The sequence below is a fragment of the Spizellomyces punctatus genome (assembly GCF_000182565.1).
Source record: "Spizellomyces punctatus DAOM BR117 chromosome Unknown supercont1.2, whole genome shotgun sequence".
Lineage (NCBI taxonomy): Eukaryota > Fungi > Chytridiomycota > Chytridiomycetes > Spizellomycetales > Spizellomycetaceae > Spizellomyces > Spizellomyces punctatus.
In genome coordinates, this window is record NW_015971538.1 from 1,917,304 (window position 1) to 1,935,555 (window position 18,252).

Consider the following 18,252-nt stretch of genomic DNA (forward strand, 5'->3'; position numbering starts at 1 on the left):
ATTGTGGATTTTCCACAAAAACAAAAGCTATTGAAATCTAGAGACGGAACAATCCAAGAATCGGCAACTGATGGCGAACTATATCGTAGCTCATTGAGAGAAGCCATTCTTCTTACTTATGGAGACGTGAAATTTATATTCTAATTTGAACCAGGTAATCTTCTCCACACATTACTACGTTCAGGTTTTAAATCACGCTCCACCTAGTACTCTCAACAGTCTAGACCTTGCACAACGTATAGCGGTACCTCTTGAGCGATACCTCCTGACGGACAATCCGCTTAACCTTGAATCATAGACTGCCCTTTGGGGTAAGTGATGACATATTTCCGAGTTGACATTATAAACAAGTACTCACCCATCGAGTTGGATGCATGTTAAGCCCCTCGATTGCCGGGTTCCAAGTAACAGGGAAGACTAGAAGGTACATTAGCTTCATACTCATGCAGCAAATATACAGGTACCGTCTTACAATGGCGAAGTAAAAGTTTTCTCACAGCGGAGTAAGCTACGATCAAGGCCCCGGATGCCATTCCAATAAGCCAGTAAATAGGCGACAGGTGGTAGCTTGTGCCAAAACCAGCTGGAAGCGTAACATTAGCATGGTGTCCGTAAGGACACCCGAAATCAGGACTCACTGTTCAAAGGTGGAGCGTAGACAATGAAAGCCGTGAATGCAGATCCAGATAAAACAGAGAGGAAGGTATACCGATTTCTGTAGAAGTATCAGACTGGAATGCGCTACATCTCTAGTCGTTGAAGGGCAACTACTCACTTGAAAACGTAAATACCAAAGGGCATCCTGTATTTGAACTTGCAGGCAAACAGATTCCACATTTGATTGATCATGAGACAAAAGTAGAATGCCGATTGGCCCTGCGCTAGAGCATCAAGTTGATCATCCGCGTTCTACATCAAATTGTTTTTAGATGCGATTGGAGTGAGAAATTAGACGAACTTGCGAAAAATACTTACGAGTACATGGCCTGACTGCGTGATATAGTCGGATGCTCCCGTTACAAAACCACCGTTATTTTGAAGGTTGTATGCATCGTACGGTGTCAATCTGAAGGGTTCGCCAGTGGCGGCGCTCTTGGCGTTATAAAGCACGACAAAGAAAGCCAAGATACATCCGCCAGTCTCCAAAATGGCAGCCTCAATATAAGCCCAGGATAGAACACCAGCATCAACCAGCACCTCGCCGTTGGCAGGCCTAGTCTTGCGTTTCCAGTAATACAATGTGAACGGGGCGCGTACAAATTTCGAAAGTTTCTCAAAGAAGCCCAGTTCTGAAAGGTCCTCACTAGAACCACCTCCATGCTGCAGATCCTCTGCTTGATACTGTCTGCGGCGAACGATCGACTCTTCCGTCACAGGTTGACGGGGCGGGAGTTTCATAAGGCCTTCTTTGGATTCAGGTGGCTCCCAGGCAAAACAGAGAGCAGCAAACAGTTCGAACCCGAGGTCTACGACGAGAATTTGAAGGGTCGCTAACATAATGGGGAGCGGAACGACAGCATAGAGGAGAAAAGGTACAACTTCGGGGATGATATGCGTCAAGGTGTACTGGATACTCTTTTTTAGGTTGGCAAAAATCAATCGTCCTGGTATATGAAAAGTCAGGATATTATCACTAACTCATATGTGTGAGCTTAATTCATACCTTCGGCAATACCGCCTACGATGGAAGCAAAATTATCGTCCAACAGAATCATCGAAGCTGCTTCCTTTGAAACATCCGATCCAGAAATATTCATAGCAATCCCCAGATCAGCCTTCTTCAATGCTGGGGAATCGTTCACACCATCTCCGGTAACGCCAACAATGTGTCCCAGATTTTGGGCACGAGAAACGATTTCCAGCTTATGTTTCGGACTCGTTCGGGCAAAGATAATCTACCAAAATGTTGTGAATGGAAGCCCGTGGTATTGAGCAGGATGAACCAACTTACTTCCTCCTTCATAAGGATTTTGTCCCAATCACTATCAGTTAAATCATCGATTGTTTCACCATGAATGACGATGGAAGAGTACTCGTGTTCTTGGATAGTCTCAATTGGACGACCAGTCTTTTTGGCCAAAGTTTCTTTCGTATGGCCCAACATTAGGTTAATCTTACGTCCGATAGCCTGGTTTGCATATATGAGAATGATTATAATGTTGCAAAAGATCGTTGGTCTAAAGTGGCAAACGATGTACCTCGGCTGTCAAAGGGTGATCACCAGTAACCATCATGACTTTTATACCGGCTTCTCGGCATCGACCAATGGCTTCGCGAACACCATGCTTGGGTGGGTCTTCCAAGCTGATAAGTCCCATAAAGCATAGATCTCGCTGTAAAGAGAATAGCGCATTAACCCTGATGGCAGCTGGTCCAGAGCAAAATTTCGTGATAACACTACCGTTGGATAATTCTCCTTCTCCTTTGAAAACTCTATATTTTCTGGATATTTTTCCGCAGGCATTTGTAATTGTGCAAAAGCCAGCACTCGACGTCCTTTGCCAGCCATCCACTGGTAGGTCTTTAAAAATGCCTGTTCATGCTCAGAGGTCAGCGGCACGTCTTTGCCGTTTACCAGAATAACAGAGCACATCTTTAAAACTCTTTCGGGGGCTCCCTTTAGGTACAGCGTAAAGACACCGTTTGCATGTTGTTTCCGGTGGATGGTTAGAGCCCATTTATTGTCAGAATTGAACGGGACTTCAAAAACTTTGGGATACTTTGCGCTCAACTATTTGTCCATCAAATAAGTAGGAGGAAGGTGTTTGAAAAAATCAAAAGATAGTCCTTACTTGGTCAATGTCGCTCAATTGCTGTGCTGACCAACGCAAAAGACCACTTTCGGTCGCATCCCCATTGATGTTCCTGTGCCCCATGTAGCAATTAATGTCAAGATTCATGCATAACCAAAATGGCTTAGCATTCTTACCTCTCGGGAACCGGAACGTCGGCTCGGTCAAAGCGCGCCCTGTGGTATGAATAGTGAGCAGCCATAGTAACATGCATGAAACAAGAGATTAACGATTCCTACCTAGTGCACATGGCAGAAAGATGTAGCATTTCATTGACCCCACTGATAGATTGATCAAAAGCGCCTTCTTCGGCCTCCAAATTGGTTGCATGTGGATCCGCTGAAAGGATTCGTAGACTTGTCCAAATGCTCGCGACTGTCATTCGATTCTTTGTAAGTGTTCCGGTTTTGTCAGTGGCCAAAAGGGTTATTGCGCCCAAGGTTTCGACTCCACGAAGATCTTTCACCAAGACGTTACGTGCGGCCATGCGCTTTGCAGCAATGGTCAATAGCATCGTCATTGTCGCCGGAAGTCCCTGCGGTACCCAAGCGGTGAGAACTCCAATTGCAAAGTTGAAGGCAGTGTTTATCTTTTTGTCTTTGATCATGATTACAATAAAGAATATAAGGGCAGAAATGAAAGCTATCGTGGCGATGATGGAGACAAAGTCATCGATTTCGCGTGATAGCGGGCTGGGCCTCTTCTTTTCATTTTGCGTGAGTCCGGCAATCTGTCCTAGAACCGTTTTATCGCCAATCCGAATAACGACTCCATAACACTCTCCAGATATAGCCAGAGTGCCGCTAAATGCCAGATTGGTTGCTTCGAGAGGGTTTTTATGGGTATTGTGAGCAGTACGTTCTTGCGGATCAGATTCGCCAGTTAGGGACGAATTATCGACCTTGAGTTCGCTCGAGTGGAATACATAAATATCGGCCGGAATTTTATCGCCTTGTCGAACAAAAACAATGTCTCCCACAACGAGTTCAGCTGCAGGTAGGTCAACCAGAGCACTCCCGCGAATGGCATGTCCTTTCATGGGGACCATGTTCTGCACCCAACATAGTAAGTAGCGAAATACTTTAATAACCTATACTGAGGCATGACTGACCATGAAGGAACGAAGAATGGCAGCACTCTTTTGCAGCTGGTAGAACTCAATGAACGCGTTGAGCAAAGCCACGCCCAACAGAATAGCTCCCACATAAAGCTACCAAAAAAAAAAAAAAAGTATTGAAATTAAGGTTATTTTGGCAGACTGATTTTTAGCTGTAAAAAAAAGATAACTTTTTGCGACCCTACATACGTTAAGATAATTCCCGACTGGATCAATCCCGTAGAGGATATAGGTAAAGACACCAGCGATTAGGAGCAGGAGATTAAATAGATTGGCAAGACATTCCAAGTAAAGCAATAAAAGAGACTTTTGCTTGGGGGGCGTCAAAATGTTGGGGCCATGTTCAGCCTGTCTTTGGGTCACCTCGGTGGGTGTGAGACCAGCCGATGCAACCGGTTTGCGAGCATCGAAGGAGGTTTTGTGAAGCTTTTGAATTTCTTCAAACGAAAGAAGATGTTCATTCTATAGATGTATATAATCAGAGTCAATTCAACTAGCCCAAGCTACCTTGGGAATTAGAATGACAAACAGAACTTACCAAGTCCACTTTTTTTGTTTTCTTGTCGGTTGCTCCAGTAGACTCCATCTTTTTTTTCGCGCAAAAAGCACCGAGTGCTTTTGCAACAGGTTAAAGAAAAAGTAGAAACCAAATTGGAGCAAGAAAAACAAAACTCATATTCCATTATATCCCTTTTATACCCAACCGCCTAATCGCTGGTAAATTCAATATGTTCCTAGATTGGAGGAAACGCCAAGTCAGGGTTTAAGGGAAACGCGCCTTGCCAGAGTTGATGATATTTCCATTTGTTTGAACTCCCATCTAGATTTCGATGCACTGGGAGATAACGAGGACCAACCCAGCACAGGTTGGATATCCCCCATATGGCGTTCAAGATCACGTAAAGGTACTTGTGTTTTTGCCAATGTGTTGACAATCAATATTGATCAATTGCCAAGTCATGGCGGGAGAAACTTGGTCGCGAGATTACAGGAACTAAGCCTTTTTAATTTCCCATTTGTTCTATTCCCTTGTTGTAGAATTTCTTTTGGAGATTTTCCAGGCATGAACCAGCCTTTTAGGTGCGCGAACACGCGAACAAACTTGTAAACAAACAAACTCGTTCCAACGACTCTTGTTTCTTTTTCGAATCGCATGGTATCGCCCAATGTTTATCATTCCTAAAATATACCAAAGAATTAGTTTCGTCCCTCCAAAGTCTTCCTAGTGCATGAATATGTGTTTTATTGGTGGGATTCAACTTTTCCACAAATGTTGAGCAAGTTGACCTATACCAGAATGTAAGCGTTTGTACCTCACTGGAATCCACCAAATATTTAGTGTAGAGGTGACAGAAACTGGCACTAGCTACTACACCAGGGAATAAACCGGCGACAACCGGTTTGGAAAAGCTAACTAAGCTACTACTAGGCAATTATACACGCAATATGTAACGGTTGGTTCTAACCGGATAATTGCCCACCACCACACGCGGTCCCTACTAGGCCTTGATCTGGAACTCTTGATGGCATTGAAGCCAGACTCTTGCATCCAGGAGCGAATCGACTGGGCAGCGTCACAAGCCAGAGGATGTTCAGTGACAAGGCTTGGAGACTACAAAAAATGCATGTCAGAAGATGACCCGATGACAAGAAATAAAATGATGCAAATCAGTACATACCAACCAAGCTCAACTAATGTGGCAGCATAATAGTAGGTTTTGTTATCAGATCCGATTGGTTGCCGCTGGTTCTGATCACGGTTGCTGTCGGGCGGTCGAGGTCCTCGGCACCAGAGCAGTATTCTCATGATTGGACTGAGACTTGTTGGGTGGATGCTTTGAGTCAAGGATGGGTAAAGAGGAAAGAGGGAAGAGGGAGCAGGTCCCCCTTTTATAGACCTTTGGCATGCGCCTCACCGCAGTTTAAAAAAAAAGCTACATTAGCATGCCACACCGCAGTTTGGAGAACATTAGCATCCATGCCTCCTCACCGCTTTGAGCAATGATGGGGGTTCTGATTATGCGATATGACTAACCGGATTAATCCGGATAATAATGGGTCCTAGTGCCATTTTCAATCACCTCCACACTATGGACCCTGTACCACGGCTCCGATAGGCTCCGACTCGGCACGTGACACTTGTCCGAACGCGTTGGACAACACAGAACGATGATAGATGTCAGCAGCCTCACTACCCAAGAAATCCCAGTGTACAATCTCGCATCACACCACTACACATCACACACCACATGCCAAAACAAACAGGAACCTGGATCCAAACCACCAAAACCCCCAAACCAATCCAAACCCTCTTGGTCCCACCCACATTCTCTTCACGATCACGACATCAATTGAAAATGTCTAGAGTCTCCAGAGCGGGGATGGAAGGTACACGGGAAAAGAGTCAATGTACGCTCGTGGATATTAAATGGTCGACCGTGGGGGATGGGAAGGTGCTGAGTGGGGAGAGGAATTCAGTTATTGGGAATGAACATGTATTTCTGGATGGTGCCCGACATTCTTTGGAGGTACAAGAGAAAACAACGACACACCCAACATCTTTTCACCAAAAAGAATCCAACACACCATTCATTCCACCATCAATCCCCTCACCAACCCCCAAGAAGCCATCCGTATTCCAATTGGACACTCTCCCTCCACCAAACGATACATCGACAAAAAGTCTACCTACCATGACCACACACCCATCCCTCCCCACTCTGGAACAAAAGAACCCAACAACACATTCACCATCTTGTCACCAAAAAGAATCCGTATCACTCTCAAATACAGCATCAATCCCCTCACCAACCCCCAAAAACCCATCCGCGGATCTCACATTCCCACTAAACAATGTGTTTACGGAGAGTTTACTTACCATGCCTTCACCCCCGTCCCTCCCATCCACGAACGAGTCCCTACCAGATATGTATATCCCCATCTAGTTGATATGATATTAGGGAATGCTGTGTGTGTGGTTGGATTACACGCGGATTGGTACTCTATCACAAAACAAAACTTTTGCATCTGTATTGACAAAATGCTGGTACGGCCCCTGTATATTATGGTCGACCCTTCTCTTCTCACGCACTTGCGATTTGATTCTACCGTTAATGGTACATTGTTTGGTAGTAAACGTACATCCAAGACACAGGAATTACTAAAAGAGAGAGTAGATCCATCGTAGTTACCATAAACAGAGTCATGATAAACACAAAAGTCTTATAAAGGGCATAAAATGGTTTTTTTTTTTTTTGCGTGTGCATATCATTCAATTTCCAAACAATACGACAAAAAAATGCTAACTAAAAACTACACAGCAGAGCGAGTAATGTTTTATTTTTTTGAATTTTTTTTTTTTTTCATTATATATATACATTCCAATCACAAACCCCGTCTGTTACAACAACACACACACAGATTATTCCATAATCTCTCCATCCTCCAAATTCTCTCCAGCAGGAGCACCCTCATCAAGCACCCGGGGGGGAAGCTTCATTTTAATTTTAGGTAATTGACCATATTTGGACGGAATCCCCGGAACACCACTCTCCCGTTTTCGTTTTTTCGGTTTAAAATTATCAACACTATCATCATCATCCGACCACCGTTTACGTTTCTCATCGTCCGAAAAATGAGAGGAAGCTTCAGAGCGTTTTCTTTTGAGTGATTCAACAACGGGTTCGGCTTCATCAATGGGTAAAATGGGTACATCGCCTCCAGGTGCCAATTCAGCAATCTTGGAATCAAATACGTGTTTCATTTGAACGGCGTCATCGTAGACTTCGGAACCATCTACATTGTATTGCATGGCATTGGCAAACATGAGGTGAAAATCGTCAATGAATTGTTGGAGGGATTTGTAGTAGACGTGGATGAGACGGTGCCAGATCATGTCGAGTGCGATGGGGCTTCGGATCAGTTTGTAGTAGTCTGGGTATTGGGCTCGGGGTGGGATGGATTGGAATAGGCCGGACCGTAATCGGCGAGCTCTGTTTCATTCAAAAAAAAATGTGTGAGAAAAGTGGGGCTTCTGTGTAGACTACCAAGACAAAAAGAGGGTGCACTTACCCATTCTCATATACAACCTCGGACGCATCTACTGCCTTGTAGCACGCCTCAAAGACCCGTCGAAGGGCTCTACGTTTAGCAGGCGGGAGAGGATCTACTTCATCCGCATCGACACCCGCAAACTTTTTACGTCGTCGCTTGGCCAAAAGAGCTTCCTCATGTTCTTCTTTCGGTTTCGGTTTTCTGCCGCGTTTTTTAGGGAGTTGGGGTGTTGTCATATCTTGACTCGGTTCACCGGTGGTCGTCGTACCACCCCCAGTGGTATCTTCGACTTCTTCAACAACAGGTGGTCGCTTCTTTGGTGGACGACCCCGTTTTCTACCGGGTACTTTGGGCGTTTCAACAACAGGGGGTTTATAAACGACTTGCTCAATTTCTTCCTGTCCGTCTTCATCGTCTTGATCATCATCATCATCACCCGCATGTCGATTTTTTTTGCGTTCCTCACGTTTAGCGCGCTGTTGCCACCGTTTCTCGATATATCCATCCAAATCCCCGGAATCCAATCCAGCAAGGAACTGATCTTCATTTAATCCATCATCGTAGCGTACTTCCTTGCGTGCCCGTGCACCGCGTCCCAATTCAATTTCCTGTTCTGTTGGGAGTTCCTCTTCTTGGACGTAGACGGAGGGGAGTTCACTGTCTTGCATGAGTCGCGGTGGAGGATCACCGCGGTTCCCAGCCGCCCGCCATAAAGATAATTCACGCGCATTACGCTCCGCATCCATCTTGTTAAATAACTCCAATTCTTCTTCGTTCCTAGCTATAATCTCATTCAAATCGTTATCATCCAATTGCCCTTCATTATCTCCTTTATCATCCTCATCTTCCTCAGACCCAAACAAGGACCGTAAAAGCTCATCACGTTCACGATCCGTGGTTTTGTTATCAAATTTTCCGGCTTGGATGACTTTACCATCGATATCCAGTTTGTATTGTGCACGAGCCAAGATGGTTTCTTCTACTGAACGAGCAGTGATGAGCCGGAGGATACGGACCTCTTTGGTTTGACCAATACGATGGGCACGATCCTGTGCCTGTAAATCCTGATGCGGATTCCTACAAAACAAAAAATCATTGTCTCAACATAAAGTCCCAAAAAAAAACAACACAAACAAAATCAAACGCACCAATCCGAATCAAAAATCACAACCGTATCCGCAGTTTGCAAATTCAATCCCAACCCTCCAGCCCTCGTACTCAACAAGAAAATAAACGGGGGATTCACAGGGTTATTAAACACCTTCAACATGGTCGTCCGATCCTCTGCTTTGGTATGTCCATCCAACCGCAAATACGTATGAGCCTTTAAACGTAGATAATCCTCCATAATATCCATGACTTGGGTCATTTGGAAAAACATTAAAACACGATGTCCACTAGTTTTGAATTTCGGGAGGATGCGATCGAGTAATTCAAATTTTCCGGCGACCCGCCATAAATTGTCGTCGGTCATGCGGGTGGGGTTCATAACGTGTTCGACTTCTTCAAAGACGTAAGGGTGATTACAAACTTTTCGGAATTGCATAACAAGGTTATTCAATGCCTTTCTCCTAAAATTGCCAAGGTCAACGAACCATAACAAAAAAATCGAAAATTGAAAAAAAGCAAAAAAAAAACGTACCGGGTAGCACCATCCACCCCAAAACTACTCTTCTTACTCCGAATCTGTTCATACAAACGCAACTGTAACGCCGACATGGGACACTTGACAACCGTCTCAACTTTATCCGGTAACTCAGACTCGACATCCTTTTTCAATCGACGCAACAAAAAGGGTCGAAGGACTTTATGCAATCCCCGAATAATCAAGAGCGATTCTTCTTCATTGAGTTTCATGTCCGTTTCTTTACCGCCTTCTTTGGAAAATGGGTGGTTGAACCAATCATCAAATGTTTCCACAGAGTTGAAAATTTTTGGAAGGATAAAGTTGAGGAGGGCCCATAATTCCGGGAGATTATTCTACAAAAAAATGGGCAAGTATATTTTAATATATACATGTCTGATCTTACACATGTTGAGTAAACATTACCTGCAACGGCGTCCCCGTCAAAATCAACCGATACCGCGTCGAATAATACTGCATAAGCGTAATCGACAATTTGGATTGCGTATTCTTCATGCGATGCCCTTCATCAATAATCATATAGACCCATTTGGTCTTTGCCAGCAAGCTCTTTTCACGAATAATGTATTCGTAGGTGGTGATGAGTACATTATAGTACCCAGCCTTTATTTCGTTTCGAAGACGAGCACGTTCGGGTGCGGTGCCTTTGAATACAATGCGATTGACAGTAGGTGCCCATCGCTCGAATTCAAGGTCCCAGTTGGTAATGGTCGAAAGAGGGACAATCACCAAGAATGGGCCGTTTTGCTTCTTTTTTTCCATAAGGTATGTGATGAGTGAGATGGTTTGGATCGTTTTGCCAAGTCCCATTTCGTCAGCTAGGATCCCGTTCAATCGGTTATTGTACAAGGACACCATCCACTGGAGCCCTTTGATTTGATACTCTTTCAAACGTCCACCAACAAGGATACTGGGTTGCTCCGTGACGTGTTCGGTAATCTTGTGCGCAGTGGCATAGTAATCCGCACCGTCGTCATCAACGTTTCCGTCGCGTGGTTCATGCTCGGGTACTTCGTACTCAACGACACTGGCTTTTTGATCTTGCATGGCTTTTGTCAGACTGTTTAGATACGACTCAGTTTGGTTAAGCAGATGCATGATACGGTTATCCTTGGCCTTGTCGACGAGTTTGAGGTAAGCGGCTTCATCGTTGGCTTTCAAAGCGTTTAGACGTTCCTGGGAGATACGCTGCTGCCTCTTTTCTTCCTCCTTTTGAGCAGCAACATGGAAGCGCGCAACAGCTTGACCGAGCCGCGTCGCCTTATTCTGCTGCTGTTTATGAAACCCAAGCATCTCACGCCCGTGATGGAGGATAGATAAGAGGTAATCAACATGTTTCTGCCGCTCCCGTTTCTCCCGCTCCAAACGTTGGTTCTTTTCCAATTTTTCAGTCTGTTTAGCTTCCCTCAACGACTGCTTTTTCATTCTTCGGAACGATCCCCGATCAGGAGCGGTAGCAAGCGTCGTTGCTTTACTCAAACACTGTACAATATCACTTCGAAGCCTCTTTTGCTTATCCAAGAGTTTGAGGGATTTAAGCTCAATCAACGCTTTGAGTTTCGCCCCCGTATCATTGGATAAATTACTAGGAAGGTTCTCTAGCTCGCTAATACGGTACTGAATACGCGCTTGAATCTGTTTTTCTCGCTCTTGCATCAAGGCATAGGCATCAATTCCACTTGGTGTTCCACTGGGTATAACGACCCGCTGCTGGAGGTCCGCCACTGAAATCTTTTTAGGGAGCAATGAATAAGGGTTGGAGAGCGGTCCCATGTCAAAGCGGGCCGTTGTGGCTTTGAGGACGGGTGAAGGGTCTTGATTTGGTTTAGGTGGCGTAGGATGCTGAAAGACAGATTCAACAATTTTCTGCGGGATAGGATGCGTCTCGGATTCGTTTGGCGTCTGCGACTGTCGTAATTGGTCAGCATCAAACACGCGTTGACGTAAATGCTCAGGAACGGGTTTGTTGCCAGATATGAGTTTGAAAACGTAGATTTGACATCGGAGGGCCGTTAATTGTTCTGGGGTGAAGGGTCCGACTCCTGCTGCTGTTCCAGATGGTTGCGAAGTCGGTGGTGGTGGTGGTATACCATCTTTTGGTTGCGAATGTTGCTGCGGATGCACTGCTTGTACCTGTCCAACCGGTACCTGTCCAGAGGTCAACTGTCCAGCGGGCAAGTGCCCAACGGGTACCTGTCCAACAGCTCCCTGTCCAACCGGTCCCTGCCCAGCGGATACCTGCCCACCAGGTAGCCCAGAACCCACAATCTGCCCATGCCCCCACTGCGCTCCAGGCCCTCGCTGCTGCTGCTGCTGCCCAACAACACCATGTTGCTGAACTTGCTGAACTTGCTGCTGTTGTTGCTGTTGCTGTTGCTGCTGAGCCAAATTCTTCCCCAAAGAACTATACTGCCTCAAAATCGCAATCTTTTGCGCAAACTCTGGATCATTCGCCTCTGTCGACCCCTTTTCCTTCAACGCCTGAGCACTCTACAAAAAAAAAACCATCAACCAACGATCCCCTTTTCAAACATACTTCATTATACGTACTGCAATAATCCCCTTCAACTGTTCCTGCGTTAAAGCCTGCATATGCTGCGGAATAGGTCTCACATTTCTTTGTATAGGTCTTTGTTGCGGGTACGTATTCGCCTGTTGCTGTTGAGGCGGGGGGTAGACTTGTCCATTCGTGTACATTGCGTACGAAAGGGGTCGTTGGGGTGTTTTGTTCCCCGACGAAACAATCGAGTGCGCGCTCTCAAGTAAAGAAAGGAGAGAGGTAGATTGTTGAAAATCAAGTGTTGATCACAGTGTTTTTTGTGTGTGGAGAGCGATGACACGACTCACAGGCGAGCCTACCCTGTTGGCTTTCCCTCCCCCCTCCGTTGCTGGGTGGTTTAGTTAACAGATACCCGTGACTGTGTGTCATGTGACTGATTGACGCGTTCGAAAATGAATATATTACTAATCTGATGATGTAAGCATATTCCCGTTGATCGTCACAATGTCCTATCGAGAATGGTTGACAAAGGTCACAATTCCATACTCAACAAAACGCACACCCCAGACAAATATAGAGATTCAACTACGTCAACAAACTTTTTAAAAAGCCTTTGGGTGCAAGACCCATACATTTTTATACAATTAAAAAAAACCCATTATAAACATTCACACACTCCAAAACAAGCATTCTACAACCATAACCCACTAGACTGTCTCCGCACAAGCCCATCCCCACCATCCAACTCTACAGCAACTAATAAACAATATCTCAACCTAATGACACAGTATCAAAATCCATGCATAAGCACTCAATATACAATAAAAAAAACCCATAAAAATCCTCACCCCCAAAAACGGATGCTACAACCATAACCCACTAGACGGACCCCTCCGAACACCAGCCCGTCCCCGTCCCCTCCGACTCTGCACAGTCTCAAGTGTCCCATTCTCAACCTGATGCCGCAAAGCGGATAAAAGGGCTTGAGCGTCTTCATCCCATTGTATGGGCATATCGTCATCCGATTCTCCAGTTTCAACTTGGACTTGACCTTGTTGCTCAGAACCTGTTTCCTCAGATACAACTGTATTTTCACCAAACAAACACCACCCAACATCCTCCATATGGACAACTTCCCCCGCTTTTCGGACCTTACATGCACCACGTGGGCGATAGCGTAACCCATAGACACGCTCTTCAAGTGTGCCTTGCATGAGGTATCGCCAGACGGTTGTGGGACGTGTTTGGCCGATTCGATGGATACGGTTAATCGCTAAAAACAAACAAAAGTTACATGACTGAAAATTTATCAAAAGTATAATGTATGATTGCCATACCTTGGGCTTCTAATTCAGGATACACGACAGGCTCAACCAAAAACACATGGGCAGCACACGTCAGTGATAACCCCGCACTCTGACTCCTAGCATTCAATAACAAGACCTGAACGTTCGTTTCCCGGAAGCGTTGGATGGCGTTCGGGGATTTTCCGAGGATCACGTAGGAGATGTTGTTGCGGGTTAGTCCTTGGGCAAGGATATCCAGGACTTGGTCCCATTGGGAAAAGACGAGGGAGGGGGTAGAGAGGTGTTTGAGGTGTCGGATGAGGGTGTCAAGTTTAGTGCCAAAGGAGCCTTTGAGGGGGATATTGGAGAGATGGGATAAGAGGGTGGTTGTTGCCTCGTCTGTCGTGTCGGAGAGGGTGTCGGTGGTTGTGGTGGTGGAAGAGGTGGGTGGAAGCGGTTGAAGGGAGACTGGGGTGGTTGTACCAGGCATAACGGGTTGATTACACATGGGACATTTCCGATGTCGGTGAATCCATCCTCGTACGCACTCTAGTAGTTTCCCAAAAAATTATTAACCACAATAAAATGAAATAACCAAATATTTTCATACTTGCCTGCACAATAAATATGCCCACAAGGCGTCAAAACCCCTTCCCGAACACCCATTTTACAAATCGCACATTCCTGTTCACCCGTGTCACGTTGTAAATGCTCCAAATAGCGTTTTCGTCCTGCGAGCTGCGTGATTTGGGATGTAAGGTCTGCTTCCTCTGTTATGGTTTGATGGAGGGAGGCTTGTATGGACGGGGGTTCAGGAGGGGGGATGACGCCGTCAGAGATTTTTTGGAGTTGGCGGTAGTATGTGATGCGGAGGTTGAAGAGTTTGGCAAAGGCAGTGGATTCCCTAATGCGAAAAATTAAACGGCAAATGATCAATATATGGGTTTACGCAAGTGTGATTCCATCAGTGTGTGGATATGGGTTAACACTTACTTTTGTAAGATACCAAGTTTGGCTACTTGGTCATCATACACGTTCGAGACGATATTGTGTGCCTCCTGGACCAACTGGACCTCAACCTCCGACACAATCCTCTGCCTCATACGACGCAGCTCGTTCACCAAATCCTTGAGCGAAACACACGAGGCCGGTAACAAGAACGGATCCAATTCGCTTCTTAAAGCTTTTTCTTGAGGGTTTTGGGACTCTCGGCCGCGCATGCCACCCATGGTTCGATGGCCCGTCAAGAGTTGGCGACGATCTTCAAGGGCGACCGTGTACCAGTTTTGGTAAACGTCAGCCGTAGATTGGAGGTCGATACCTTTTTGGTATTCGTCACCAGTGGGTGGGTCGATACGTTGAGACGGTTGACCCTGTTCCGTACTCCCATCGGATGCATCCTCAAGGGGAGCCGTGACGGCACCCCGAATCCAATCCCTCCATCCCCTCATCACCCCCCACTGCCCATCCAACCGCCTTACAATCTCTTGCACGCGCTCCATTACGTCCGCAGTGCAGATCCCACTGATGGGTACAGTCCCAACGACCATTCCCCCGCCTTCCTCCAACTTGCCCCACGTATTAGACACGAACCGCTCCAACCGCGCGGTCATGACACGCACATCCTGTTCAACAGGCCCTAAAATGCATCGACGGATCTGTTCAGCGCGTTTATAGTACTCGGCTTCGCGGGGTTCGTCTTTAATGGAATGGTAAACAGAAGCGATAAAGTAGAGGATACGATGCTCGAGTTCTTGCCAGAGGTGTAGACGGGATGTAAGAGTAGATTGCTCATCGATGAGGTCGTCGTGGAGGTCAGATGATCCGGTCAGGGAAGGGCTATCCTCGTCTGGCAGGTCAAACCCGTCATCGGCGTCGTGGGTCGTATACCCCAATTCTTTCCGTCGGGCATCCACGGCGGCCAGTTCTTGTTGGATAGAGTTTATGGTGTGTTGGACATTGCCCAATACTGAATGGTAAATCTCGAGGGAAGTATCCGCTCCTTTTTCCCATCTACGAAAACACACAAGCCAGTTATGAACACTTTCTGAGCAAGACTTGTTCCTCATTCATTCGCAAACATACCCGGACTGCTTGGCAATAAACTCGTGCAATTGGGCCCTATAGATTCTCGTTACATAAAGCTGTCGTTCACACGTCAATAAATTCGATACGGCTTGTTTGAGCATGTGCTCAAGGACTTGTCCAATGGTCCGGAGCGTGCCGCCCAGCGCACGCCGATTCTGGGTGCCCACCTGTGGATGACAACTATGGATACAGTTTAAACATCCCAGTTGTTTAAGTGTGTCAATTTCAACAATGTCTTTACTCACCACGCCTGTCTCAATTGAAGTAACCAACCCGTCAACCGAGTCTGCCTCATTTCTTCGGCCCGCTTCCCCGTGCCAAACCCAGGTGCCCGCACCTCCTCCATCATTCGCTCAACCAATTGATCATACCACGCCCGCTCAACCCGCGAAAACTCTAGCCGCACAATCCGCTCCGTCTGCGGCGGGATGGTGAGTTCAGACTTTACAAGGGATTTTAAATTTCGATGCATAAAGCGTTCCAGCGTCGCGTGGAAGAGGGGGTGGTTTTGGAGCTGCCACCACATGTGTGGGTAAGATGAAAGGGGTTGAATGTTGAGGAATTTGACAAGGCCGTAGAGGTCGGATGTACCGTTCTTGCCCATAGGTGTTCCTGTGACGGCCCATGGGTGGATGCACGTGAGGAGGCGGGCCATTTCTTTAGGAATATGCAAGTTTAGCGATACTGTTGGTAATTCATTTTTCACATTTGCGTACCAGCTGCTTGCGAGACGGATGTTTTGACCATTTGAGCTTCATCCAGAACGACTATCAAGAACCTCAATTTTAGCGTTACAAAAAAAAAACAAAAACTCGTCACAAAAACGCTACCTCTCCACCAAATAAGCCGCACGAGGGGCGACAAGCGCCGCTTGTACTTTTTCGCATACCGTCTGGACCGTCCAGGTTCGGGTTTTGCTGCATGTACTTCCCGCCTCAGCGAATCATATGATGTCAGCACGATATCGTACCTACTCAGTTCAGTGGGAGTGATGGGTTTGGCTGGGTCCGCTTCGTACACGAGACAAGTGAGCGAAGGGGCATGGCGGTGCGTTTCCGACATCCATTGTTCAATGATGACGGATGGCGCAATGATGAGTGTCCCAGAGGTTGGGATTGGATTAGAGATTTGATCCCGTTCCATTGCCTCCTCTGTCGGGGAATCATGAATACAGGAGCATTGTAACCGTAAGGTGGGGTAAGGGACTCACCGCAGGAAGGACACACATAGCGATCCAGTCGTCTTGCCCTCTTTTGCGTCAATCCGACGCATCGCCCGTGGTACCATTTATCGCACTCGTCACATCTGTGTACAAAAAAACAGAGCTGTTCAACCAGCAGTATGACTAAAAACGTGCAGACAAGAGGCGAATTACGCACGCTATCCAGAATTCAATTTTATCGCTCGGTGGTGCTTTGCACCATGTGCAGTAGTCATGGTCATTTGTGTCCGGTACAATTTGGCCGTTCTTACTAGTTTTGCCATTCCTGCGATTCCCGCCGTCTATGATGGTCCTATTCCTAGCTTGCTCCTTTACACCCTGCATGTCACTGCTCGAGACACGGTCCGCCAAGGCCCGTGCACGTTCGTGAAGAAGAATCAAGGCCAGAACCATGACCGTCTTTCCCAGACCCATCTAATCACACGCAGTATGAGCATTCTCCTATTAAAAGAAGATGAACGAGTCGGATGAAACGCACCTCGTCCGCTAAAATGCCACCCAAGACTTGTTGTTCATTTTCCAGCATGAACGGTTGATCCAGCGACACGGCACCCGTCAACCGATGCACAAAGAGCGTGTGTCCATGCTCTGTGGGGACGGTATAGGTCAAGAGCGGTGGATCGCGGATGGTGCGGGGTACGACACATCCATGAGCGTCCAATGTGACATGTTCTCTTGCTAGCATCCACCCAACGGCCCGTTTCTGGAATGGGAGGAGAGTTGGGACAAGAGTGGAAGGTTGGAGATGTGGAGTATCTGGAATGGGATAGACGGACGGCACAATGGGTGCGTTCTGAATGTCCCCCTTGGGGACTGTGAGATATTGTGAATCACTCGAGTGATTTGGGTGCAGAAAAGAAAAGAGATGAATGAGCTCCACACATTGATTCCGCTTTTGCGAATCGAGTGCGTCTGCTTGGGACTGCAACAAGGCAGCATGGGTCAAATACACGCGGACAGTCAATATCCATTGCAATTGTGGGTGTGGCGACTCTAGAGCATGCAGTGTCACGTTTCCTGCCAGCGTGCACAGGCGGCGTTGGTAGGCGGTGGAGAGGGCTCCCAACAGCGTTGGTCGGTCATGATCATGTGGTATGCGTTTATGCAATAGGATCGAGTCTTGATGATGAACTAGGAATGCGGTACCGTCCATGGACACTGTCACGTTGCATTGTGATGAGGTTCCCTGTTGCTGGCGAGAGAGAGTGTCTTGAAAGAGTTGCCATGCACCTTGTGGTGAGCCTGGTGTCAGTGTGTGTGTGCAGTCAATGCGCAGTGATGCGCAATCCCAACCAGACTCGACGACCGAAAGACCCGACTGCGTATCCTTGTCGAGTGGCGGTGTGCTAACCACGTTTGCTTGCCAGACCAAACACACATGAGGAGGAGGAGGAGATGCTGAATAAGGAGTATAATTCCAATGCAAGAGATGAATGCTGCAATCCTCTTGCATGAGTGTGCGTGTGAGTGTGAGAAAATAAAAAAAGAGTCATAATGCTGATCATGTAAGAAATGAAATGAAAATGCAGATCATGAGATCATAATGACA

At 46.6% G+C, this 18,252-nt stretch overlaps 3 protein-coding genes across 3 annotated transcripts; all 3 read right to left on the minus strand.

Annotated features, from left to right (window-relative positions):
• Positions 1-104: 104 nt before the first annotated feature.
• SPPG_01615 (Na,H/K antiporter P-type ATPase, alpha subunit) lies at positions 105-4,495 on the minus strand (the record flags this gene model as incomplete). The annotated part of the gene is made up of 16 exons (XM_016749934.1): positions 105-299; positions 359-417; positions 473-583; positions 639-715; positions 776-909; positions 976-1,604; positions 1,664-1,895; positions 1,952-2,128; positions 2,199-2,333; positions 2,402-2,731; positions 2,793-2,865; positions 2,930-2,968; positions 3,032-3,843; positions 3,904-4,002; positions 4,099-4,371; positions 4,448-4,495. The coding sequence occupies 16 exons, from the start codon at positions 4,493-4,495 to the stop codon at positions 282-284; spliced, it is 3,246 nt and encodes a 1,081-aa protein (XP_016612221.1). The 3' UTR covers positions 105-281.
• A 2,728-nt stretch (positions 4,496-7,223) lies between these two features.
• Positions 7,224-12,457, minus strand: SPPG_01617 (uncharacterized protein). Its single transcript, XM_016749935.1, has 6 exons — positions 12,158-12,457; positions 10,013-12,097; positions 9,605-9,942; positions 9,111-9,533; positions 7,981-9,039; positions 7,224-7,901 (listed from the first exon to the last, which is right to left on the minus strand). Exons 1-6 carry the CDS (start codon positions 12,302-12,304, stop codon positions 7,331-7,333), a joined length of 4,623 nt encoding a protein of 1,540 aa, XP_016612222.1. The 5' UTR covers positions 12,305-12,457; the 3' UTR covers positions 7,224-7,330.
• A 267-nt stretch (positions 12,458-12,724) lies between these two features.
• Positions 12,725-18,167, minus strand: SPPG_01618 (uncharacterized protein). Its single transcript, XM_016749936.1, has 11 exons — positions 17,182-18,167; positions 16,861-17,117; positions 16,692-16,786; positions 16,312-16,632; positions 16,198-16,248; positions 15,727-16,138; positions 15,479-15,661; positions 14,387-15,406; positions 14,008-14,297; positions 13,445-13,942; positions 12,725-13,380 (listed from the first exon to the last, which is right to left on the minus strand). Exons 1-11 carry the CDS (start codon positions 18,154-18,156, stop codon positions 12,971-12,973), a joined length of 4,512 nt encoding a protein of 1,503 aa, XP_016612223.1. The 5' UTR covers positions 18,157-18,167; the 3' UTR covers positions 12,725-12,970.
• Positions 18,168-18,252: the final 85 nt, after the last annotated feature.